Source organism: Vidua macroura, chromosome Z (genome assembly GCF_024509145.1).
Source record: "Vidua macroura isolate BioBank_ID:100142 chromosome Z, ASM2450914v1, whole genome shotgun sequence".
NCBI classification, from domain to species: Eukaryota; Metazoa; Chordata; class Aves; order Passeriformes; family Viduidae; genus Vidua; species Vidua macroura.
This window is the reverse complement of record NC_071611.1, coordinates 82,844,006-82,870,665: the sequence shown is the minus strand read 5'-3', so window position 1 is coordinate 82,870,665 and position 26,660 is coordinate 82,844,006. Positions and strand designations below refer to the sequence as shown.

Below are 26,660 nucleotides of genomic sequence, written 5' to 3'. Positions count from 1 at the left end.
TCGGCAGAGCGAGCAGCCCGGGAGAGCTCCTCTGACCTCACTCAGGGAAAGGAACGAAAAACAGTTTATTGTCCTAAAAACAGGCTGCGGGGCTCCCGCCTCCCCTCCCGCCGCCCGACACGGCCTGAGAGAGACCATGGGGAAGCGGCGGCGGGGCCGCAGCGCGGCAGGCCAGGCCCCACGCGTGTGCCAGCGCGGCCGTGGCTGCGGAGACGTGCGAGCACCCACCCGCGTGGGCCCGCGGGCTGAGCAGCTCTGCGGGGCGCGCAGCCCTGCGGGGTGGGCGAGAAGGAGCCGTCTTCAGCCGCGGTGCCGCATGCCGGGACCGCGCGGACTCCCCCGGTCCCGCTCGGCCATCCCCGCTGCCGCGCTAACGAAAACAACGCGGCGGCTCCGGCGGGGAGCGGCCCTCCTCGCCCCTTGCCAGCGGGGAAGGCCCGGGACCCGCTCTGCTGACCGCGCGGTGACCCCCGGAGCGCGGCTGCGGGACCCCGGACCGCCCAAGCACCGACCCCCGCGGCGCCCTGACCGGGGCTGGGATTTAAGGCCCGGTGCGAGAACCGGCGCCTCACGGACGCCTGGAAGAAGCTGCTGCTGTCTCCACGCAGGGGCAGTGCCTCGGGAGCCGGCAGGGTTGGGGGCTGCCAGAATCCCCCTAGGACGGTCCCCGGAAAATGCCTCCGCTCTCACCAGAGCAGCATCTGAGGGGGCACAGAGTCGTGCCATGGCAGAAATCCCCGGGGAAGCGGGTCTCGGGGTCAGATCACCGCGACGCTGCGGCCACAGCCGAGGGGCCCCCGACGTTGGCATGTCCCGGACCACACTTTGGAGCGATGCTGTGCTTTCTGCACGCGGAAGGGTAAAAGGACAGCGAAGACGAAAAAAAAAAAAAAAAAAAAAAAAAAAAAAAAAACGTGGCTCGGCAGAAATCTGAGTTTGGAGTTTTCTTAGGGCAGTTTTGTTTTCTGCCCTCACTGGAGAGAGGAGATCACGAACCCGGGCCAACCTTTTGTCCTTTTATATCTGATGCATAACGTTAGGACGTGAAGGGTTGTCCTCTCATCCTACAACGCTCGCACTCGTCCTGCAACGCCCGAGACTGCGAGGGGCTTGGCCTAACACCTGTCACCCAAAACACCTGGAGCGGCCGGAGCAGAGCACTTCGCTTCCCCAGGTACTGGCCTGAGCTGCTCCAAGAGCTGTCTCCTCTCCCGTATTTGAGGGGGTTGGAGGGGCACAGGTTGCAGGGAGCATCCAAAGAGCCGCACCACATTTACAGTTATCTGCATTTTCTCATATTTGTGTAAAACACATTGACACCAAACACGGGAGAGGGGGAACGCTGCTACAAATTCTACCAATTCAGTCCGGTTTGGCAGCATTAGGGGGAAGGGGGGGAGGGAGGAGGGAAGGTGCGGCGGAGAGCATTACTGGTTTGGAAATAACCTGTGCTCCTCTGCAGCACCACAGTCCACAGTCTCTTTTTCCTCCGATGTTTGTCGTTTTAAATTCAAAGTAGAGGAAATCTATCAGCGATCCTGGCCCAGTGTGTTCCCAGAGAAAAAGTCACATCTGAGATGGGGATGCTAATTAGACCAAAGCAATTTAAAAGGTGTTAGGTGGGCAGTGCTGTAAAGTTGAGAGCACTTAGATAGCGTTCTCTAATATCGTTAGTGATCTTTACATAGTTGTGCAAGGAAAACTATCAGAAAGAGAGGTTTGAAAGAGGAGCTGGTCTGCACGGAGGAAGTGTGCTGTCCCCTCAGACAATGATTTTGCAGCTAGACATGAACGACGGGAGATGCTGACTGTCCTGCCCAGGCTCCGTCCCCCTGTCCTGTCTAGTCAGTACAGAGAGAAGCCAGAGCCGAGCTGGCGCAGCTGACAAAAGCAGCGGCTTTTATTTTTGAGAGAGTGAGAGGAGGGCAGGAAATGCTGAGAGACTTCTCTTTTTCAGCCAATATTCATAACTATTTTTCTTTCCCCTCACCTACCAGTAAGTTCTGTCTCAGCTGTGCTGCCAGTTGCCTCATTCTCGTTGGTGTATTCCCAGGGGTCTTTCTCTGGCGTATTCCGCAGAGAGAGTCACTGCCAGTACCATGACTGGGTGAAATGCTTTTCTAAAAGGCCTGCACGGAGCTTTTCTGTCTGGCCCTTGGAGGCCTGCTCCCCTTGCTGGCTCTTAGGACTTTTTTCTCCAGTCCACAGCCATGCTGACTGGGGCCTGCCTGGTTTAGGGTATAAACCTGTGTCGAAGCAGAAGGCTAACTTAGTTTATCACAGCAATGAACAGCCCAAACCTATTTCATCAGCCTAGTATGGAAGGTCTCAGGGTCGTAATGAACACTTCAGTCTCCTTCCTCAGTCACTTTCACTGATCTCGAATGTGGTTACTTTGATAGTTAAAAAGATACGGTTTTAAAAGTCAGCTTTGCAGAACCTTCTGCCTGGTCAAATGCTTGCATACGCAGCTGAAAATGAGCCAGGATCCAAGGGAGGCCAAGCCACATCAGATGCTGACTTCTACCTCTTCCTGAGAGCTCTGTGAGAAACCTCACCGCATTCTCTGGGATTACTGCAGGAACGGGGTAGAGCTAGGGCCTGGCCTTCCAGGAGCACAGCAGGATGCTCGGGCCATCAGAGGGCCAGGCAGCCAGGGCTTCCCTGGCCTCTGCATAGCGGCCACTCCTTCAAACCCTGGGAAGAGCGTGAGGGAAGGCACCACCCGCCGGAGAGCTGGACCCTGCGGCCCTCGGGGCACCCCGGCAGCTCCCAGGAGGAAAGGTGCTCTCTCGGATGTAGTGGTAGTGGTGGGATGAGCGCTGCTTGTGTGAGCAGAATGCACAGCGGAGGAAAAAGGCACCCCGAGGCTCTCCGGGGTTTCTGCGGATACAGAGCAGCCGAGCCAGCGGAAAGCGGGGAGAGGGGCCAAATTGCTGATTCCTTTGCTAGTCGGAAGGTGCCGTGGGGTGCCTAGGGGCTGCAGAGGTCTGGGCAGAGCACAGAGCAGGAATTGAATCTTCGCAGCTGTAGGCTGGGGACATCCTGAAATAGCACCCTTGGAGTCCCCCCTTTGTCACCGTGGGCGGACTTTGATGACAGCCCTGGGTGCCTGGCAAGTGAGATGCCCGGAGGGGCAGATTGTCACCTCTCTTCTGCATCAAGCACAACAAAGATTCTGGCCATGGGCCGCTGTGCTCGGCAGAACAGCTTGCTAAGTTGTAAGCCTCTCTTCCCACAGTCTAAAAGCATCCTCCCATGGACATTTTAAAAGGAGAGGCCCATTATAGCTATGTTGCAAAGTAAACAAACCAAGAATTCGTTTGATTTGGGTTTTTTAATGTGGTCTTTAGCTGGAAATAGTCACCTTCACTACACAATGCTTGCTTTTCCAGTCTCTCTTGAGAAACTTAAAAAAAATCACCTCAGATTCATGTCGTGCTGTAACTTCTGTGTTTGCTGCAATTAAAACATTGAAAAAGGTCAAATTGATTCCTTTGCTTTTGATAATTGCTGGGAGAAGAGGTAGATTGGAAGACAGGAATTTAAATCATGGAATAGCCTGCTTCCAAAAATTACCCACCAAGAAGAAAATTCGGTGTATTAGGTGAGCCTATTGCCAGACATAGAAGTGTTCTGAAAGTGCAAACAGAAGACAGGATGCTAAAGAATCTAAGGCTTTCTCAGAGCTCAAAAACAGACATATTCAGTATATTAGCTGTTACGTTTCCTAGATTAGGTTCCCTAATATTAAACTAATAGTCCTCTACTGATTGTACAAAAGGATGGTGGGTCTCCAAACACATAATTAACTCTAATCAAATAAATGGAGAGGATCAGAAACTGGGTAGCATCAAAGTCCAACATGGTCCAGAATCTTTCCAGATCAGGTGCTTAATGCCCACAGAAACACAGTACAATATTCTTCTGATCCTCCTTAGTTAGCCAGGGGTTGATTGTTAAGTAAGCACGTCTCTTTGTTGACATTCTGCCACACATACAAATAGATACCACCGTAAATCCTATCTGCCAAAGGATTTTTCATCCTACCACATTTTGCTTTCAAAGAATTTTCAAATTTCCACTTGAGAATTTACCACAAATCTCATATTAGCTGCTTTAGATAGGTGTTTTAACCATCATCTTTCAGTGGCCTATAGAAAGATTTCCACCCATGGTTTTAGGAAACATGCCTGTCGATGCAAGAATGTGTAAACATGCATTTAATTATGCTAGTCAGCAGGACCTTTGTGCATCGACTGTTAGATGTCCACAGCAGATATTCAGAAGAAAAGTACATGAAAGAGGGATAAAAATGTTTGTACATTTTTGACCCCCAGGCCTCACTGCTACAGCCCAGGAAATTTCTCATTCACAGCAGCCCTGGGTAGAAGCCCCACTAGACACAGGGTCTGGGGAGGGTTTGGACTGCACAGGGTGGGGTTTGTACACCCTGGGTGCTGGATTTGTCTCTAAAATGGGTTTTGTGATAAGGGACTGGGGCAGCTAAGACTCCCTAACAGCATTTTGCTAGATTGTCACAATGCGGACCAGAAACAACTGGGATATTCATCTCACTCCTGTGGACAATCAAATGTCCCTTAGACAGGAGCCTGTCCTGTGGGATAGCTCACTGAACTGGCCCATGAGCACAGATCCTGCTGGAAGGGGCCTGTGGCTGGAAGGGACACTATGGGATCATGTGGCTGGGGACCAGGACCACAAAGGTGGTGCAGGGTTACCGGGAAGGGATATGTGACATCAGCAATACGCTGTGCAGGGCTGTGGCAGAGCAGCTCAGGGGCAGCCAGGGGATTTCCCACACAGCACCTGCAGCCAGGCTCACTCAGATGCCAGGAAGGAGCAGACGATGGCCAGGCATGCAGAGAGGTCACATACTCTGGTTCTGATGCTCAGGCTTTCCATCAGCACATCATCCTCAGAGCCAGCTGGAATGGTCTCTGACAAAAGGGAAATGGCCAAATCATGACAGTGGGGCAGGCCCTATGAAGTGCTTCATCATTTGGGTGATTCTACAATGTCTGGTCACAGAATCACAGAATGAGCCAGGTTGGAAAAGACCTTTGAGATCATCAAGTCCCAGCTATGGCCTAACACCTCCCCATCAACTAAACCATGGCACGGAGTGCCACACCCAGGCTTCTCTCAAACCCCTGCAGGGACGGTGACTCTACACCTCCCTGGGCAGCCCGTTCCAGTGCCCAGCCCCTCTTTCAGGGGAGAATCTTTTCCTGTTGTCCAACCTGACCTTCCCCAGCACAGCTCAAGCTGTGTCCTCTCCCTCTGTCCATGGTCCCCTGCAAGCAGAGCCCGACCCCCACCTGGCCACAGTCACCTCTCAGGGAGCTGCAGAGAGTCAGGAGGTCACCCCTGAGCCTCCTCTTCCCCGGGATAAACACCCCCAGCTCCCTCAGCCGCTCCTCACAGGACCTGTGTTCCAGACCCCTCACCAGCCTTGTTGCCCTCCTCTGGACACGCTCCAGCCCCTCCATGTCCTTCCTAAACTGGGGGCCCAGAACTGGACACAGCACTCACAGTACTGGTCAGTGCCAGCCTGGCAACCTCTTCCACAACAACACCACCTCTGCTCACCACCAGCAAGTTTCTGGGGACCGTTTCCTCTGTTTTTTATTCTGCCAAGGTACTCACAGTCCAGGCCAGACCCCTCCTCCTTGCTGGTCCTCTCCCAGCCGTGTTGAACTCTGCTGCTTGCCCATCGGGCTGCTCTGTTGCACAGCACCGCTTGCCAGGGCACTGCTCTGCCTGCCACCAGGGTCAGAAAAATACCTGTTACATGGGGAAAAAATTGAAAAGAGGTGTTTATTATTTGTACTTTATCAGTGATTTTATGTTAACAGGTTGGGAAGGTTTCTTGCCTTTTTATGTCAAGAATTAACTGCCCCTTTTTGCTTCTGCAGTATTTCTCTCACCTGTTTCAAAGTTATTAGCTTCTGATACATTGCCATGCAACAAAACAAAGCATTTTCTTCCCCTGGAAATGCTTTTGGGTACTATTTCAATCCACTGGGTCTTGAAGAATGTCCAAGGTGGCAGCAACAGCTTCCAGAGGGTCCAAATCCTGCTGTGTCCTGGCATCTCCCATCCCTTCACCTGCATTGCTTGCAAAGCTGAGAGCTCCACCCCTCCTGTGGTACACGAAACAGCTGCTCCCCCACGCCCCACACACGAGCATGGGAACAACGTGTGCATGGAATTACACATGGAATTTCTCCATGGAATTCATCCCACAAGGGGCCTGCAAGATGATGGTAGATGCAGGGTGTGCAGGGTGGGACTCACTCTTATTGGTCCTACATACAGCAACCGGTCAGGGTGCTTTCAGTTCTTGCATTCCTTTGAGAATAATTACCACATGAGATTGTTTTTCTCCTCTCTTTAGGTATTTTTGGTGTAATTTCTCTTTCTTTATTTGCATTCACTTTGATTCTGCAGGGGTGGGGGCTGTGTGTGGAGCAGATGACAAAGAGCTCTGCTCTTTCTCATCACACTGTAAATGGTCATTAGCTGGGGACTTTAAGAACAATGCAGAAATCTATTTCATTAACTTCAGATTCTGCTTACCTCCAATTATACAGCTCTATGAAAATTACCGAGTGTGAAATATAAAAATGTTGTCTTGTAATTGAAACCTTTTTTTAGGTAAATTTTGAAATCAATAAGAAGAAAATTAAGAAGGAGTGGTTTGATAACACTTACCCTGTTTGCTCAATATATATCTATAACCACCATGAAAAGCCATTTGCTTCATGATATGTTCTGCAGGAAAAAAAAGCTGAACAGATGTGGAGAGGCACTTTAGACAAGGGTATGATATAACAGGACAGAGGGAGTGGCTCTCACTGCCAGAGGGCAGGGCTGGATGGGATATTGGGAATTAGGAATTGTTCCCTGGCAGGGTGGGCAGGCCCTGGCACAGGGTGCCCAGAGCAGCTGTGGCTGCCCCTGGATCCCTGGCAGTGCCCAAGGCCAGGCTGGACACTGGGGCTGGAGCAGCCTGGGACAGTGGGAGGTGTCCCTGCCATGGCAGGGGGTGGACCTGGATGGTTCTTAAGATGACTCCCAACCAAAACTGTTCTCTGATTCCACATTGCTCCCTGTATCGTTGCCCACTCAGCTGCTCAAACTGGAAGGAAAGATTCACTTTCCACCACCTCTCTTTCTCAGTGTCAGAGATTTGTCTGAACTGTGGCTCCAGGGATGAAACAGTGTCCCAAAAACGCCCACGTGTGTTCCTCTCCGCGTGGCTCATGGCAGCCTCATGGCATAAGAGACACTGAAGATAAACCCTCGTATTTAGCGTCACTAAAGCGGAACAAAACATTCTTTAGGGGAATTTCCTCACTGCTTTTACAGCTCTGCTCTGATATTTACTTCGCTCATTAGTGCTGCTATTTTAGTTCTGTCTCTATTTCTTGCCCTGTGGGGTATGCATTATTTTGAGTATTGTGACCAATCTGGGGGAAGTTTTTTCAGAAGTTTTGCAGCAAGGCACATGGGATGTCATTAAACACTTGTTTCCTGAAGGACAATGCCAGTTGCCCTGCTGGAAGTCCCCTCTGGAGGCTCCAAATGTGACAAAGATCTTGTTTTTTTGATAGGGCTGCCATTTTGTCTTTCCCTCCCTGCCTGTAGGAGTTTCCAAAGAAGTCACACACAGAAACCGCAGTCCAAACTGTGCTCACACCTCAGGACAGGTGGAACTTGCCACCTTGGTGAAGGAAGGTGTTCTGATCTGGTAGAAGGTCTGTGAGTCCAGCTGGGTGTGTGCAGAGCAGCTTGGCATGGGCGATCAGTGGGTGCTTTCCCACCTCTCTGTCTCACTGCCTGGTCCAGCAGAGAGGACAACAGGCACACTAACATAGTGGCACTCCCCAAAAGTAGATCTCAGCCTGAGAAGGGAAGTGTGGTTGTACCAGATGGGCAGTGAGGGAGATTACAAGGAGAATAATGGGTTCAGTCTGGAAAAATAGGCTCTAGCATGGAAGAGCGTGTTGGTGGGCATTTGGGGTGGAGGGCAGGGTTATATGCGTGCTAACATCTGCTAGGAGCATATGATCAGGGCAAAAAGACTCCAGGATGAACTAGATGATGAGCAAAGCAAAGATCAGAAACCTTCCACTGCTGTTATTTTACCCTTTTGTCTCTGATTTTGACACACTTTTTCTGGAAGCCCTGCCACTTTGGCTCCTGTGAGGCTCCTCAGGCTGCCAGCTCTCTGCAGGGAGACCAAGGCATTTCACATGGGCAGGGCTGCAGAGGGAAAGATTCAAGTGGCAGCTTCTGGGCATGCAAAGCTCACAGTAAGTAAGGGGACTCCATTTTCGAAGGGAAAACTGACTTTTGCTAACTACATTGACATGTTGTGAAGGGTGACTCAGTTCTGACTGCTGAGGGTTCTTCCTCCTGCCTTGTCTGTAGGGGTGACACTTATGCATGGCAGGAGTTTTGATGACTGCCATGGCTAGGGACATCAGGAAGGAGCACAGGCATCCTGGAGGACAGAGCGAGCCCAGCCTGTCTGTGCCTGTCCCTGGCATCAGTCAGCCCCAGCCTGGCACTGCCTGCACCAGGGTGAGGGGAGCAGACATACCTTGAGCACAATCACTGCCTCAACAGCAAGGATATTTCGAGCTCCAGAGAGACAGAAAGTGGCACAGCTTGGTCCCCCTTTCCTCCCAGCCCTCCTGTAATCCACACTGACTTACAAAGGTGCCACAGAAGGAGAGGGCTCTGCCACAGCCAGCCTTCCTGGCACTCTGGCAGCCCTGCAAGCTTCACCAATAGAGACACTCCTTCTCCTGCTCCTAATACTGTGGGTTGGGCTTTTTTCCAAAATAATACCACTAGCAGGCTTTCTCCACCCATCAGAACGTTCTTAAGAAGCAGTCATGGTGAGATAGCACACCTGAAATGCAGATCCTTGTCCTGTACAGGTAAGCCACCCAGCTCTCATACTAATTAATTTTATGAACATGGTGAATCCTGCCTTGCAGCTGAATGAAATTCAATGTAACAACTTCATTTTCTGTTTCAATACCAGTGTTTTAAAATATAAAATTCCAGCTGTGTACTACAGTCTTTAATCCAACCTTCAGGATGAAGGCCTGAAATTTTAAAACAACACAGAAAAAAAAAAATAAGGACTTTCCTACTTGCTGTATTTGCTATCTGAATATTGCAAATGATTTTAAAAACAGAGTTGTACATGTATATCAGATATCATTTGAAATAATGAGTGTATTTTTCTAATTTTCCCAATGCCAACCTAACAACCCATTTCCAATATCATGCATAATAATTAATTTGTTTTCTGTATAGTAATAAGATTAACAACTTCACATTTACACGGGGTACTGAGTTATGTTCAAATAAAATAAGTTCTAATGAGAAAAATTGGAAGTGGCAGCAAATCAATGTTCCACTCAGCAATCCAAGTTTATGTGTGTTTGTCTATCTTTCCTGCATGATTTTTGTCAAAGTTCCACTGTAAACAAGATAATTTCTTTCATGTTGGGTTAGCCTGGGTAAATATGTTTAATGAACAACAAATACATTGTAAACATTGAAATAAATCTAAATACCTCAGAAAACATCCTGGAAGCTATAGGGTGATTCAACAGACAGGATGCTAAATAGGAGGCCTCACTGTGTGAACTCCCCACAGAGAGAAAGCTGACACCCCACACGGCATGATTTCAAACTAATTTTTAAATGCTTCATTTTAAAAGATCTGCCTATATAACATGCATCTCTCAAAGTATCTTGTTTTTGTCAATTAAACTGGGAAATTTGCTTTCCTATCCGTAAAATATTGAAACAGTAGCCGAAACTAGTGAATTCTAACTAAGCAGGACAAACACTAGGGAGATTTGTAGCTTTTTCTAGAAATGGATATTCATGGAAGATCCAGTGCTCCAATACTCTGCAGTGCCTATCTGAAACGAAACCTCCAGGATTTGTCCTGACAGCCCTTTTTCCAGGACTCTCAGCCAAACTCACATCTCCCAGACACTCCATAACAAGGTGACAAGACACAGGAATGAGTCATTCTCCCGAGTATTTGTGTACTGACACTGAGGGCACCTGCCAGTACCTAAGGAGCCTCTGGTCTCTGCTGCCCTTCACAGCCAAGGCAGCTGGGCTCTGCCCACTGCAATACGGGTCAGCAGGTACCTGAAAACCTCCTGCACAAATGGGGCCCCTACCACCAGACAGAGCCCACACCTCTTCCCAGGGCAAGCGGGCCGAGGTGAGGCCAGCCACTGTGCCAGAGCAGCCCCAGCACAGCTCCGAGGGCAGTGCAGCCCAAACTGCAGATGGAGAGCGGTGAAAACGAAGCAGCTATTAATAACTTGTTTGTATAGTTTCCGGTACACTTGTTTCCTTGCCTAATTATAGGGGACTCAAGGTTCACTACCCAACTGCATGGCCATCACTTCCCACAAGACCTTCAGTTGCCAACACCTTCATGAGATTTTAAAAGTTTGGGTGAGATTTTCCACATCGTGTATATGATGCAGATAATGGTTTGCCTTTTGGGGTTCCTGTTTGCTTGTCTGTTTGTTTTAGAAAAGGCTTTGATTACAACTAGTAATTTCTTAATGATATAACAATCTCAGAATCATAGATTATCCTAAGTTGGAACAGACCCACAAGGTGCAGCAAAGTCCAGCTCCTGACAATCACTGGTGTAATCCTAAGGCAAATTATATTTCACAGCAAGTTTGTTTCAGAACACTGCTTTGACCATTTTTGCCATGAGAACTTCACATTTTGGGGCTCGGGGACACCTCCAGGTGACATATCCACCTTTCCCCACAGAAAGCTGTACATGCTTGAGGACACTGTGAACTGCTGGTTCCTGTGTGATCTGTGGACATTAGATCACCAGCTGTTCAAACCCCCAAATTCTCACATACATTGAGCAGCATCTTATATTCCACCTCCTACTTCTTGCCAGCCCAGCCGTGTGTTGGCTTCATGAGGTCGGTGAGGAGTGTAATTCAGCCTGGTCTGAATGGGGAACCCTTTAGCCTAGGCTTTGGCCTCCCAGGGCAGGAAACAAGGTCCAGCAGCCAAGAGAATTTAGATCCCTCCCTGAACCTGGGACTGTCATACTCTGAGCACAGAGTGTAGCTTGTCTGCCCACAGCCACCGGTCTGTGTCCACCACAGGAGCAGCCTAAGAGGCTTTCAGAGACATTTCTCATCTGCTATGTCTCATCTCCATGACAGAGAGGAATTCAACTAAACACATCCACTGTTTGCTTCCTCCACCTTCTCCTAGACTCACAGAATCATTTAGGTTGAAAAAGACCCTTAATAGCACTGAGTAGAGAAAACTCCTCACCTTACTCCAGCACTGCCATATGAAACCCTGCCACTTGTGTTCTTCTGGATCTCCCTGCTCCTATTGTGTGCAATACCTGACAGCCCTGGTCACCATGCAGAGATCAGCAATTTTTGCTAATTCCATTGCTGAAATAAGTAGCAGCTCAACAGGATGCTCAACACGATATTGAGCTAGTTATCTGCTACTTATGTTTGTAATGGAATTATCTGAAATTGCAATGTTTAAAAATTGCTCCATCATCATGACATCATCATGACATTCCTGTGCTGGCAGGGGTCTTTACCACCCTGCTTCCTATCAGCTCAGGAGTTGTGGCAGCCCTGTGCTCCCAGTGCCTCCTGCCAGGTCAGGCTTTCCATCGCTCTGGCAAAGGGCACAGAGCTTTGCCTCCCCAGAGATGTGCTGCCCTGAGCCTGCTTTGCCTAGGCTTAATATGTCCTTCCACAGGAGACACGGTGTTCTGCTCCTGCACTGTCCCCAGGGATGGGCTTCTCCAGCTTGTAAGAGAGCAACCAACTACCCCAAATCAGACCCAGTGGATACCTCACAGAGCAGTTCTGACATGGATGCATCACTGCATCAGAAGGCTCCTCTCTGCCCAGCAAACACACTTGCATGCCAGCTTTTTTGGTTCACAATCAGCACAGACCCTGTGAATCCAGAGATCTCTGGTGACAAGGCCCAGAGACTGTGCCCAAATAGTGGTGTCTAGAGATGGCACCATGGGCTGCCCCCCCCACAGTTCTGTGGTGATGGGGAGGAGTTCTCCTGGGAGGTATCTGCACAGACTAAGGCAGGAGGAATAAAGCCAGGCTGAGGCTAACTGGACACTGTTAACCCCACAATTCCTTTTCTGTTTTTCCTCCAGAAGGGAAAAATGAAAGAAGAGGCAGTGGGATGTGTGGTGGCCTCATGGCTAAGGTTGCTGTATCTGTCCTAACAACTGTTGGCACTGGCAGTGCTCCAGCTGTCACACTTTCAGGCAGCTCAGCTTGGGCTGCTTTTGGTGGTTTTTCCCTTGCACTGGCTGCACAGTCTCTGTTACCCTTCCTTACTGCAAGTCTTGCAGGAGACATCTAGGGCTTGGCCCTGTGCCCAGCCAGCTGACCCTGAAGGCCCTTCAGATCAGCCGTGGCTTCACAAATGCCCAGGGGAACAGTGACCAAGCTCCTCAGGGTGCTGCAGGGGTGAGGCTTCACATGCCATGAGCTGTGACACACCAGAGGCAAGTGGGTTTGTCCAGGTGTCTCTGTCTGAGTCACTGTTCCACCTGGGGATGCAGACCACATAGTCCCTGCAGGTCATCAGTCCTGAACATCCTGAACATCCACAGGAATGGTATCAGGAGAGAGGAGAACCTGAGAGCTCACTTTGCCTTCCTGAACTCTCAGCATCACACTCCTGGTCTACCCATCCTTGGAGCAAGAGGAGAGCAGCCTCTGCTGGGATCTTCTCCCCATACACAAGCGCTGCAAAGACCGCCAAGAAGAAGCACAGTGTGGGAGCAGGTTCTGGAGTTGCCTGGAATGGGGCATACGGCTTACATCCCCAGCCTGAGCAGAGTGTGTTTCACTCCCCAGCTGCTGCCTGATCTGGCCTTCTGCAGGACCCCACCTCCAGCCCCGCATCAGCCCTGCTCTGCCTGCTGCCAGCTCGTGGCAGAGGCTGCGGCACCCACCAAGGCTGGGAGGGCTGCTCAGGGTCAGCTCCTGGCTAGCCAGGGCCCAGTGCCAAACTGAGGGCTGAGGTGAGGCTCGGAAAACAGAACAGGGGCTCACCTTGCTGCAGAAGCAACTACGGGCTAAGCTGAAAAACTGGCTGGGCTGGGTTTAACTGGAAATTCTCATGCACCAAAGGAAGGTCATCTGGACTACGAAAAGTAGACCTACACCTACCAGTAGTGAGATCTCTGGGATTCGTTCTTGCAGATGTATTGATGATGTATGTTCCAAATTTGTGACAACACAGGGTAAAATCTCTGCTGATGTTCTTCCCAAGGTGAGAGCGATGTGAACAATTGTGAATCCCTGGAAGACAGGCCGTGGAAGAGCTTGGTGAATCACCTGAAGGTGAGAAACAAAGCTGAGACACAGCCACAGTGACCCTGGGGCTGGCAGCCCAGACCCTCTCCCAACAGGGGGCACACAGCAAGGAGAAGAGGGGAGCATCGGGTGGAGGGGTCTTCTGCTCTGAGGCCATGCAGACACCTGGTGTCCTGCTGAGGGAGGACGGAGCCCTGGGCAGTGCCTCAGAAGCAGAGGGGTCCCACTGGCTCTGTGTCACCTCATTGAGTCCCATCCCGCCCTCCTGCCCAGGCCAGACTGAGATCAGGGGAAGGCACTCAGGGAGGAGCCACACAGGGTGTAAAGGGTTAGAAATCTTGCAGGCCCAGGCTGCACAGGCTGCCTGAGCTGTCCAAGAGATTGAAAGCACTATCTATAAGCACCTTCTTGGAGAGAAGAAATTTGACAGAGGGGGCAGCTCAGTGCAGCAGACACTCTTAGAGCATGACCCAGTATTTGGAGCATTTCAGGCCAAGGCTAAGTCAGTCTGAAGCAGAAATCTCTTCCACAGGCACCCAGCAGGAGCAGTCCATTTCTCACCAAAGGCTGCACGTGTCTCAGGTTGGCTGTGCACACCTCTGCACACCTCGCGTCAGGGAGCTGTGCTCCAAGACTTCCTGGAAAATTTATTCTGCAAGCACTTAAAATTTCATCATCTGAGACAGAAAACTTGTAGGATAAGCAGTGCTAGAAAATACCAAAATCTTGGTGGTAAAATAACCAGACAGGAATATCCTACAGCTGTGTTTGCTAGTGAGGGTATTTACTGGCCTAAAGTCATCACTCCTTCCCAGTGCCTCAAACACTCACAGTAAATGGAGAGACAGGCACCATGTCTCCAGCTGGCACAGACTGACTCTGCTCCAGATCTGTGCTAATACCCTTGTTTACATATGGCCTGACACACTCTTAATGTTAACAAGTAAATAGAAGCCTGTGGCTTGATTTACTATGCAATTACACTTGCAAAATAAGAAGGAAAAATAAGCTCGTATTAAGCACTGATACGCACATTTTATTCAAGCACAAGTGGCACATGACAATGTGGATTTGCCCTTTGAGATGTCAGAGTTTAATGAAGTAGGAGAAATCCTGCAGAGAGTAGCACAGGACTTAGATTTCTCCTTATGAGGATTAACTTCATGCCCCTGTTTAGAAAAACAAACATTTTCTGCAGTAAATGAAAGTTGTCCTCCAGCTCAGGATAGCCTTTTACCATCACTGCTAGATTACTTTGTCCTCTGCTGGCTTATTCCTGACAATGCACATATTTGTAGCTGGACCTGTAACCCCTTGGGTCACAAGGCCCCAGGGTCCTGGAAGTTACAAACCTCTGCATGCATAGGGTCCAGAAAAAATAATATCACAGAAAAAATAATATATCCTCATGTCTACAACTTTTTCTGGTGAAGGAGACCTGCAGTCTTGTGAAGTGCACTGGAGGGTAGCCTGTGGTTGTCTCTCATGCTCTCACTATCTCTCATGCTCACAGTGAAAGGCTGTCCTGCTTGTTGTTTCCTGGACAAAATGTGCAAGGGAGTGATTTTGCCACAGTCCCGGGGCACTGCCTAAGCATCACTGAAACTACTTGGCTTTGGTTCATTTCCCAGCAGAGACTTATTTACAGACTTTGTGTTAGACTCTCTTTAGCAGCAGAACAGAGGCACGGCAGATCCTCCTTCTCTGCTCCCGATGCCCTCGAGGGCAGGAATTTCCAAAGGCACAGTGTCTGCTCAAAGGGCTCTGCAGCTGGATGCAGCTCCGTGAGCGCCACAGACCTGGTGGAAGTCATCCAGATGGAAAACTGGCTGCTGCATTACCCAGTCAGACTGATGTTCAGGCTGGCAGCTGAGCAGAGGAAGAGAAATATTCATTCCGGAGGAAAAAGTGACTTTCCTGGGACAACTCCTCTTCATGCTTCCATGAAGTCCCTGCTCAACCCTTAATTTCAGAAATTTAGAGTTCAGAAATTCCTACAGAAAGTGAAAAATGCTCCATCACCTTCCAAATGAACAGGTGAGCTATGGAAGGTGCTAAGCACCTGGGAGAGGTGAGCACCCTGTACTGAAGGTGCTTGTCTGTCAGGACAAGAGACCATAGCAGATGTTCCACTGACTGCGACAGATTTTGCATGGTGACTGCAGGCAATCTCAGAGCCCACGAACTGGAGCCCCTGCAGTGGCCATGTGGCCAACCCTTGCAGCAGTTGCACGCACTGTCACCAGCCATTTGGTTGCACCTGACTGGAGCTGGTGGCTTGTACACCACAAGCTTCTGGTAGGGTGGAAAGCAAGACAGGGAAGAGGAGTAAGCAAGGACTGATGACACAATTGCATACCTCATTGTTTAGGGAAATTCAGATAAAAATAGTCCATAGGCTGGTTTTGGGTTTACATGAAGAAAAATCAGACTTTTGGCCTCTCTCCTGATTTGACTGTAAACCAGAAATCTGGGGGAGCAGCATGTTACCCTGCTGATGCTTATGGACTCCTGCCACACCTCCAGGCACAGTGAGCAGAGAGCCAGGATACACCTCCACGCAGCCTTAAGGACTGCTTGGACAAACTTTCGGAACTGCAGCAGAACAGTCTATCATACAGAAGCCAACATCCTCCTGCTCCAACCTTCTGCCTACCAGAATATGGGGTCACAGGACAGTTCAGGTGCAAGGGACCTCAAGAACTCTCTAAATAATCCTCTGCTCACAGAAGGGCCGGCTACAAGACCAGATCAGCATGCTCTGCTTTTTACTCATTCTGTTCTTGGGAGCTCCTAACGATGAGGACTCCACCATTCTGGTCTCATTTAGCACCAATATTCACTGCTGCTGCAGGGCAAATCCTTGAGACCAGCTGAGAGCAGAGGGTGGAGCAGCTGATTTACTTTCAGGGAGGTGACTTTCCTCCTCTTCCTTTTGTATGTGTGATCAAACCAATGAAATCAAGCAATCTGGAGTCCTGGGTGGATCCTCTGTCATGCCCTTCTTCTTCTCTCTCCATGTACATTATGTTTAGGCATAATCATCCTCCCATAAGGCACTGCCATTCTTATATTTTAATTAACACAGAATAACAAACTTGTAAACTCTGAGCAGATTTGATTTGGAACATGTTGATGCATTTGGCACCAGAAAGTGGGTCACTGATTATATTCCCTCTATGCATCTGGTACCTGTTGTTCAGTTTCTGCTGCCATGCCAGGAACACAGGTGCTAAAATTTGAACATTACTGCTCTGGATTTATATGTCTATACTGCCTTCAGTGCACAATGTCTTAAACTTATCTTTCACCTTCTGATAGTGCTACTGAGCAGGATTATTACTTTTTAAGGTTGTGCCTTTTTGCAATAACCCCCCCAAAAGGAATGAAGTCTTCCAAACAGATCCATGCATAAGCGAAGGGATGAAACAGAGAATTTAATCATAACGCTTGTGCATGGCTTTCAGACTGACATCTGTACATTAAGAATATGTAAAAGTACCAATTTCATGCTCTGACAGCTTATTTCGCATTGATGGGGGATAATGGGAAAAATGCCATGGGAATGCCAAATGTCAAAGCAGTACATAATGCAAAGCATTCACACATTGTCTCTTGGGCCATCACCGGTGATTCCTTAAGGGAAATTTTCCAGTGAAAGAGAGAAACAGAGACTGGGCCCAGCCAAAAGAAAATCTAAATCATGAAGTCAAAGCTAAGAACTATTGGCAGTGCAGCACCAAGTCTTCAAGCACAGAATCTTTTCTGGCTTTTCACTTTTGTCAAAGATTAAATACACATACATTAATTTCAGAAGCTGCAGATAAGCCCTAAATGTTTTCCCATGGAGGATCTGAACAGTCTTACCACCAGCACCCTCTTTTAAATAACTTACTTTCAGAAATTGTGGATGTTCAGAAAGGTAGCCTCTCCCCTTAATCCCAGGACCCTCAGCCCAGGGACTACAGCAGAAGTGTTGCTCTCTAGCAGAGGCTGCCTCAGGAGTGAGAGGAGCTCAGGACAATTATCTCCTCTTTTCATCAAAGGAGTGATGTTACAGGTTCTGCCCTTAAAATGCTGGGGATTCTTATCTAATGGAATTGGGAGAGAGGCAGAACAGTGTTGCAATTATTTTGCTCATTTAGTGAGAAAATTAAAGTGATTGAGAAAAGGAAATATTTTCTCTGACAAGGGTCAATATTTTGTAAAATTCATTCTGTCCTCCAGCAACCATGCCCTACCCAATGGCACTGTCCGTGCTCCGATCCAGTGCCTGGGCAGTTACCTGCTCTGCCAGAGAAGGCAGGTGGGCACAAAGGACACGCTGCTGTGACACCAGTGCACAACATCCCTTGGTGCCTAATCTGTGTCCCTGTCACCCGCCACAGACACTCCATGCTACTCCCCTGCACAGCTCCATCTTTACCTCTTCTCTCCACCTCCTGTATTCCAGCTGCCCCCCACTCCCTGTGGCTCTTTCCCGGGTTCCTGTACACCCGAACCTTTGGCTGTCTGCCCAATTTCACCCTGGTTTGCCTGACTGTCAGCTTTGGTGGCTTTGACTTCACAAGAGTCCTTCCCCTCCCTCAACCCGTGCCCCCCACTCCCCACATGCTCCTTTGGTCCTCCATTGACTCACACGGCTGAAACTGTAATTAACAAGCTTTGAAGCACTGTAGAGCTGGCTCTAAGGAGCTAAATAATTACACTCCCTCCTCTCTCCCGCTGCTCGGTTTGAAGCAGCAAAGTGGAGCACTGGGAAGAGGAGGAGTGGATCAGGTGGGGGGTGGGAATTTAATTAACTCTGAAGTGCTCCTGTTCCTGCTGCAGACTGCTGAGGATGATGATGGGCTGTGGCTCAGGAGGTTGCACAGGTCCAAACACTGTGTGGTGACTGATGTCCCTATGGTCTGTGCCCAGACCCAGTGGCTTTGTGAGCTGCACATCACTTCCACACTATGATGAAGGGAGACCCTGTCAGGGCACAGCACCTGAGGCCTGCCAGGGTACCACACTGATGATTTTCAAGCCATTTCACCATAAAGTCCATTTAAAGCATTATTCCTGTGACAGGGGCAAAGCAATTTGCTGCTGATGAAATGGGAGGCAAGGTGGGAGAATGTTATCTGCAGAGGCAAATTGTCAGCCACCTCCTAAACCCTATCCTGGTTCAGTTCCTCATCTCATAGCCTGTCTCTGCCCTGCCTCTCCCTGCCTTCTTGCCCGGTGTTTCCTGAACTGTTTCAGCCCTCCTGCAACTGCCACCTCTCCAGCATTGCTTCCATATGAGGCCAGTGCAGAGAATCCTGCCTGCTCCTGCCTGGTAGAGTGGGGCAGGTCCATCTTTGATCTTCAAGGAGGATGAGTGGTTCATCACCTCAAAGCTTACCTCTTTTACTGGATCAGGACAGATGAAAAGGGATTTCACATGCCCAGACACACAACACAAAAAAAACCCCCATCAGTTGCAGCTTCCAGATGAAAACAATATGATTGTCAGGAAACAGTCTATGCAAGTTAAAGACAGCTCCCCTGGGCACAGGTGACCAGGAGTGAGTGCAGCCCATTTGATTCAACAAGTCCAGGTAAAAAGTGTGTTTGACAAGACTGCAAAATTAGGCTCTTAAAAAGAAGATCGTTGCCCAAATGGATTTAATTAACCTCCTTGCATGCCTACAATGTTCAATCACGCCTTCATGTTGCTCCACAGTGGAAGAAACATCACCCAAAATTTCCACCATGGCCAAGAGATTTTCCTCAGCAGCCCCCTTGGACGGGGCATCACCTTCCAGTTGTGAATTCTCTTAGGAATGCTGGGTGAAGCTGCATCTCATAAGCCTTTTCATCTCATAGGGTTAGTGTCTAGCAAAGTTAGAGGAACAGGAGCCAGCACCCTGACACAGACACTTTATTAATGTGTAACACTGCTAAGGCATATTCTGGGTGCTTTTTGTGCTATTACCCTCAGAACTTTTGTGCTGTCTCCCTCAGCACGTAGAAAAACACTTTGGAAAGAATCGAATGGAAAACATAATTTCGAGGTCCTTTCTGATGGCTGTTGGCCCCAGCGCCAGAGCCACCGAAGCTCCTCCGATGTTGGGAGCCGAGTGGAGGATGAAGATGCTCCGGGGAGCAGCATCAGGCTCGCAGAAAGGCCGCGCATTCGGGGGTGCCACCTGCCGGCACCTGGACCGCGAGCCGACAGGTTACATGCCGCGGAAACGTCCCTCTTCCTTCCTTTTTCTTTTTTGAGCACGTACAGGTTTTGGTGGAAAGAACGGCGGTCTCCACCCGTCTCCTGCAATCTGGAAGGCTGCAGGAGGCACAGCTCCGTCCCCCAAGCATTTGAGGCTGCTGCGAAGCCACCTGTGCCTGCAACACGCGTGGGTTTGGCCGCAGGCGGCGGCCCGCTCGTTCCTGCGGGCTCTGTGCGGGCACCGGCGCCCTGCGCAGGGCAGGGCACGGGCTCCGCGGGAGCCGGGCTCGCCGCCGGCCGTGAGGATGAGCGCTCCTTTCCCTGCGCTGACAGGGCTGCTGGTGGCTCTGAGCACATGGCAGCGGTCACACCCCCCGGCCCCGCGGCCCTCCCGGCGATCCCGCTGTCCGGAGCCGGCTGCGCAGGGCGCCGGTGCCGCCGCCTCCAGCCTGGGCGAGACCTCCAGCTCCCGGCACACGGTGCCAGGCCGGCAGAGAGAACGTTGTTCTGAACCCGACTGCTCCCTGCGGCCTCCTGAGCAGCTGGGAAAGCTGAGAGCTCTGGGGGAAGAGGGGACGTTCTCCGGGCTCAGCACTTGGAATGGGGTGCCAAGGCAGTGACAGCTCCTCGTGTCCTGGCCACACGGGAGCACCTGGACCTCAGGGCCTGTGCCAAGCTTCTCTCCCCTCATGAGTGAATCACTGGCTCACCAAAGGTAGCATGTCCGGAGGGGAGGGGAACGGTTTGGGCTGGGTCAGGCACGCAGCAGGTGAAGTTTGTCACTCCTAGCAAGAAACGGTGCTCAGAAGCAAAGACAGCAGCCCGACTCAACTGCCTCTAGAGACAAAGGGGCGCAAGGGTGAGAGTGGCAGGGCCTGAAGATCACTCCTGAGTCCCGCTGAACTGAATGCAGGCAGCTCTGCCTGCCTCTCTGCAGCAGCCAAGTGCACTGCAGCAAGGCTGGACTGGAGCTGTGCCACTCCCATCAGGCTGAATGTTGTCCCCAGGCCTGTGATGGCCCTGGGGCAGAGTGGGAGAGAGTCCCTTAGGACGGGTGACTGGCAGTGGACGGCTCAGAGGCAGTTGCTGACGTTTTGCTATGACGCCACCCAAAAGAACTTCCTTTCAGGGGCAAATCCAGCGAGAATGGATCCTTGCAAGGAAAAAATACCACCGTAGTCAGTGCTAAATCCAAATGCTCTAATCTTTCTCCTGCTGTTTCTATAAATATGCTCTGGGGAAACATACCTGACCTGAGGTCTCTCTCCAAAGGTGTATTTTACACCATTTCAGTAGCTGCGCAGTGGGGGCTGACGGGGCAGGGTCCGGTGGCCACTGGCCACCCCCCACACCCCAGCCAGGAGAGGGCAGTCCCATCCTCAGGCATCAGGCACCCGCCCGGGGACAGGGACAAGCCAAGGCCGCGGCAGGATGGCAGCCTGCAGAGAGGGGTCAGGGTCAGTAATTTGGGAAACTGAGGTCAGACGCAGCACAGGTTCCAGGGGTTATCCTCAGGGTCCTGACAGCTGCATAACATTCTGCAGTTCCAGATCATCTTTTAATCATCTTAACAGCATATATTTTACAGCAATTAATTACCTGATATATTTGAGTAGGTTTCATAACATCCAGAAACATTAAAAGCATTTTTACTTTGAAAGGTGCCATGATAAGATCAGAGCAAAATACCTGAGGCCTGTGCCACGTGTCACAGCTATGTCACGTTCCACTTGATCTCTGCCAGAAGATAAAACTTTTCTACTTGTGGGTTGGATTTTTTCACTTCTTCCCAGACCTAGAGCCTGGAGGATCAGAGAAACACATTATTCTGCCTTTCAAGAGGCACTTTTGCAGCCCATACATACCTGCCCATGCAGGTAAATCACAGGTCGTAATTACACACCAGTAATGCTGAAAATAGAGTACTAGCACTGCATTAAGGAAACCCCCAGAGTCTGAAAGGCCTACAAAAAATGAGATGTAAAATGAAAGCTCTGGGCTCAGTGGATGTGCCAGCAGCGCACGTGTGTCTGTCGGCACAGGCAGCCCTGCTCGCCTCAGTGGAGCGGGGCAGCTCTGTGCTAGCCAGGGACACCCCTGTCCCCCGCGCAGCAGCCGCAGCTGGAATCTCCCCCAGCTCCCGGCACCTTCTCACTCATCCCCGCTGGCCTCGGAGGCTCTGCCCGACTCCTTGCCGCTGCGTGCTGCAGGTCAGCCCGGCTGCTCTGCTCACAGAAGCAGAAGCACACCACGCGCACCCCTGCGTGGCTCTGTGTGTCAGTATTAAGCAGGATTTGTGTCTGCTGGGCCGGGGCTCCGCTCTGCCACGGGCACGCCGCGGCAGGTGCGGCTCCCAGGGCTGCCAGAGGAGCTGCAGCCCGCTCAGAGCCCGTGTGCGGCGGGGCAGCGCCCCGAGGCAGGCGGAGTGACGACAAACGGGCAGAATCTGGCCTCCCAGGAGTGAAACAAACAGAGAACAAAACGACAGATGTCATCCCAAATCATCTGGACTGGATGAACTTTTAAGATCCTTCCCCAGCCCGTCCCTTCTCGGATCACGCTACCCGCGGTGCCCGGCGCGGCTCTGTCCGCTCCGCACACGGACACGCGGTCCTCTCACGGGACTGTGCTAGCGGGCAGGGCGCGAGGCTCTGGAAAGCCCCATCCCCGCGCACCCGATTTTCGGGAAATTCTCCCCAAAGCCGCGCCCGCCCGTCCCCGCCAGGCCCGGGGCTGTGGGCCGCGGGGCGGGGCCTGGGGCGGGGCGGGGCCAGGGCGGGGCGGGGCCAGGGCGGGGCCGCGGCGGCGGCGCGGGGCGGGGCCGGAAGCACGTGGCCGGACGGCGGGGCCAGGCCGCCGCCACTTCCTGCTCGGCGGGTCCCGGCGCGGCCGGCACGGAACGCCGGCACTGGGGGAGTCCTGCGCGGAGCACTGGCACAGGAGGTGGGTGAGCGGGTGGGTCGGTCGGTCAGTCCGTCAGTCAGTCCGTCCGTCCGTCCGTCCGTCCCGGTACCGAGTGCTGATACCGAGCTCCGGTATCGGCACTGAGTATCGTCCGTGACTACCGGCACCGGGCCCCACCCGGCTCCGGCACCTCCCAGCCCGACCGCGACCCCGCTGTCCACGGCGGGCTCCACTCCCCAAGGCCCCGGTCCGGTGTCCCCCGTCCCGTGGCGGCTGCTGCGCGTCCGGGATCGCCCCGCGCTCCGGCCCCGGTGTCCGTGACCCTGGCCCAGCCTCCGGTCCCCTCTGGGAGCAAGCCCCGGTGCCCAGCGGCCCTGGAGCTCCGGAGGAGGGCTGTGCATGTGTCCGGACCCAGCTCCGCCTGCTCCCTCGGGGCGTGCATCCCTTCCCCGGGATCTCCAGTCCTGATTTGTTCCCGCTCGCCAGACCACGTCCAGCCCTAGGATCCCCGGAAAAGCACGTTACTCTTAAACATAATTCGGAAAGTGCCTGTGGGAAGAAAAAAATCTTCTGAAAGACTTGAAGTAAATGTGAAATATTTTGTTATTTTCCAGGGTTCGGGTGTGGAAGAGATATCCCCGTGATCTCTTGAAGGTATAGCTGCCACTAGAAAAATGCTGACTTCTTCTCCAAAGCTTTGCTTCTCTCTTTGCACTTCATTTAAAGCAAGTCCAGAAGAGCTGTGTCTCCTCAGACAGCAAATGGGACAAGGAGAGGGTTTGCATCTCAGTATTTAGCCAAAAATCACTGTTAGATCATGGAAAGTGAGGGCAGAGGCTGCTCCCAGCCTGCCTCCTGACACTTCTCCACGTTCCTCTGCAAGGGCTCCTCCACTGCAGATGGGGCAGCCACAGGTGGCTACAGCAGAAGTCTCACCTGGGCAGCAGGTGAGGGCTGTGCCTTTCTCAGCTGCTCTGAGAACCACGCAGTGCCCCCTGTGAGGCACAGACAGGCTGGAACCACACTGGGTACAGAAACAAAGCAGGGGAAGAGAAACAGTCTCCTGACACTGGCCTCTGTTAATAAATATATCTTTGGGTAGGTTTTTATAAATACAATTAGGTTTGACGTTTTCATACCTTCCCAGACGTGATTTTCATTGCAGTCATGAGTTTCATAAAGATAATTTTCTCATGGAATCCAGGCAATGCAGGGTGCAAAAGCAGCTACAGCAGCTGAAGTGAAAGGTTTCACTTGCATGCTCTGGAACATTTGAGTTCCTTGTCAGCTCCATTCTGTCTGTGCCCTGGCAGTGTCTCATCAGTCTGAAGCATCAGGCAGTTTATGTATCACAAACTGAACTAAATTTAAAGCTGGTTCCTACTGTCCTGGTGTCTGACCCCGTGTTTAGATGGACAGCATGGTAACTTTCTTGAAAGAGCTTTCTTTCCCATTTTTTCTTTCCCATTTTGTTGTTGCTATCTGTTACAGCCTGACAGTAGGGTTGTGTTTTGCCTTCCAAGGCAGTAGGGAGCAGGTTTGCTTCTCTGTTCTCAGTGCAGCCGTTATCAAAAAGGGTTAGATTTGACTGTGCAGATCAAGCAGAGAATGAGATAAATAGGGAAATATTTGGAATTAGCTGATGATGTGTGATGGGAACACAGTACACTTGTCCGAAAAGTGCAGTGGAAGAAGTAATCTCTGTTTTTTAGTTTTCGTTTAGAAGTTTTAAAGAAATCTCAATATTTGAGGTTAAGCATGATGGGCTCTGGAAGCTGTTAGAAGCTGAGCAAGCAAAAGCTGCAGAAGTGCTGGAGTTCAGCAGTGGGGAGGAGGGGCTGGCAGGGAGAGTCGAGGCAGGTGAACAGGAATGGCATGGGAAGGACTGCCTGAGCTTATTTCAGAGTCCCTTCTGCAGGTGGGTGAGACCTGAGCCAAAGCCGCTTTGGGATTTTGGATGAGGGGTTCTCATCAACTTGTTTGTCATTTCTGGCTCGTTGGCCTTGCTCTTCCTCCCTGCTTCGAGTTGCCAGTGGCACCTCCCTTTTGACTGTCTGGTGCTGCTGCCACTCCTGCTGCTGCATCACTTGTGGCATGTCAGATTTCTAGTGGCTCAGATGAAAAATGCTGGGAAGCAGTTTTTGAAAATTATCCCTGTCATTGCCAACTGCAGCCATTTGCAGTTTTGTTTGGAAGTGGTCAGAAGGAGCTCAGATCTCTGTGATTTTTTAAAATTTAACACTGGGAGCTCTTTACTTGAATTTGAAGGTAGTCCTTGCTTCGGGGCTACCTGAGAGGCAGTCAGGTGCTTTTGAGGAAGGCTGTGCTCTGGGTTCAGGTGGGAGTGCAACTCCTCTTGATAGAGGGATGGGGTTCTACTGTTGCCAGGGGTTTGAAGTTAGGGGTTTTTTTTAAAGTAAGGTAATCTAGTTCCAAAGCAGGATGTGTCAGCGTGCTGTTGCTCCCTGCAGCCTACCAGATCAGGTAGTCTTTGCAGGACCAGTATTTTTAATGTGTTCTTCACACTCAGATGTCAGGAGTGTCTTTATGATAGTCCAGCTAGAAGCTGGACTAGGATAGGTGTGGCACTTAGAGGTGATCACAGCTGAGAGAACAGGGACCCTGGGGGTCTTTTCCAGCCAAAACCCTTCTATGGAAAAGAATGTTTGCCCATAGTCTAAACTTTTCACAAGCAAAAGGAAATCTGAAGTTGCAGTCAGGTCTTTCTCTGAGTTACCTGTATGAACTCAGTGAGACTGCTTCAGCTTGACAATCTGAAAAACAGCAAGACTTTGCTGAGCTTCTCTTCCCTTTCCTGAAGGCTGTGTTTGTGTCTGCAGTGGTGTGGGATACCTGACATGGCTGTTGCTCTTTCCTGAAGAGGAAAGGCATGGCTGTGGACTGAGTGTGAGAATGGTGAGCAGCAGGTCCCAGATTGTGCTGTGGTGCTGATGTTGGATGTTTCTTGTTTCCCAGTGGCCTGGGGTACATGCTGAAGAACCTTTCATCATCCCAGGCACGTGGGGACCCCAGAGGAGGAGGAGCTGTTATTTGGCCTTCTGAGAAGGATGGATCAAAGTGAGTGGAGTGCTTGCTGCCTGTTTGTGCTGTTGCCTGCCCTGTGAAATGTCCATGAGTCAGCTCCCTGGACGCTTGGGAAGACATCAGTGTTGTTCAGCTGCAAGTTTTTAGCAGTGGTCACTGCTTACTGTGTGTGACTTTATCCACTGGATGACAGAAGGGGAGGAAGGAGTACTTGGATTCCGTTTTGGAGCTCACTAAAAACACAGCATGTTCAGGAGGATTTGTTACTTTCCTACAGGCCTGAAGGCCTCCTCTCACACCTCATAACCACATGTTAATATTGTGAATGTGCTTGATTGGAGCTCTGTGGGTAGGAACAGCCTCCAACCTGTTTGAAACAGGGACCCCATGTGAAGTTGACAAAGAAGTTGAAGTTTGGGGCCTTCATTTGGTCTGTTAACTGTTTTTCTAACTACAGCCATTCAGGTGCCATTTTACTTTTTCTTCCTTTCTACAGCATCTAAAGCTAGGTAGCGGTGTAAAGTAGGTTTATTGTGTCTACAACCACCTTGTTCTTTCATATATTTATCATATTAGATGTTATGTTTACTTAGGAAACTGGGTGAGAGCGGAGGGCCTTCATAACAGGAACCTTTGGGCTCTTTAAATACCATCATCACACAAGTTACAGCTGTACAAAGCTCACAAATCTGAATTTTTGTATGTGTGTGCAACTAAGTGGATTTAAACAGTACCATGCAGCTCTTCTTCACCAGCCAAAAAGCTGAACTTCATCTGGCAGTTTTCATGTCTAGAAAAGCTGGATGACTTCCATGGGAGTAACTGTAATGCAGAAATTCGGGCAGACTTTCAGAGGAAGTGTTCCGTGTCCTGTACTCTGTGCTTCATGTGCTCATGAACACAAAGTAGGGTAGTCTCTCAAGCAGGCAGGGTGACTTCAGAACCTCCCTGTTTTACCAGTCTTGCAAGGGAGCAGGCTGTGAGCTCTGAACACACTCACCCTTGGGCTGGGATCACAGGACAGCTGAGGTGGGAAGGAGCCTCTGGCAATTTCAGCCCTGACTTAAAGCAGAGTGACC

The 26,660-nt window shown here is 50.7% G+C and overlaps 2 protein-coding genes across 3 annotated transcripts in view; one reads left to right on the top strand and one right to left on the bottom strand.

The window, feature by feature from the left end:
• Positions 1-2,990: 2,990 nt before the first annotated feature.
• On the bottom strand, positions 2,991-22,937 carry LOC128822429 (uncharacterized). Its single transcript, XM_054004130.1, has 8 exons — positions 22,474-22,937; positions 22,197-22,386; positions 21,322-21,434; positions 13,290-13,421; positions 8,176-8,292; positions 5,671-5,808; positions 3,584-3,636; positions 2,991-3,459 (listed from the first exon to the last, which is right to left on the bottom strand). The coding sequence occupies exons 1-8, from the start codon at positions 22,935-22,937 to the stop codon at positions 3,350-3,352; spliced, it is 1,317 nt and encodes a 438-aa protein (XP_053860105.1). The 3' UTR covers positions 2,991-3,349.
• Positions 22,495-26,660, top strand: part of ZCCHC7 (zinc finger CCHC-type containing 7) — a 90,571-nt gene continuing 86,405 nt past the window's right edge. For both annotated transcript variants that reach the window (XM_054003903.1, XM_054003902.1), the window contains exons 1-3: positions 22,495-22,575; positions 23,151-23,190; positions 25,513-25,614. In XM_054003903.1, the coding sequence (XP_053859878.1) occupies positions 25,605-25,614 (10 nt within the window). In that variant the 5' untranslated portion in view covers positions 22,495-22,575; positions 23,151-23,190; positions 25,513-25,604. The remainder of the gene's footprint in view (positions 22,576-23,150; positions 23,191-25,512; positions 25,615-26,660) is intronic.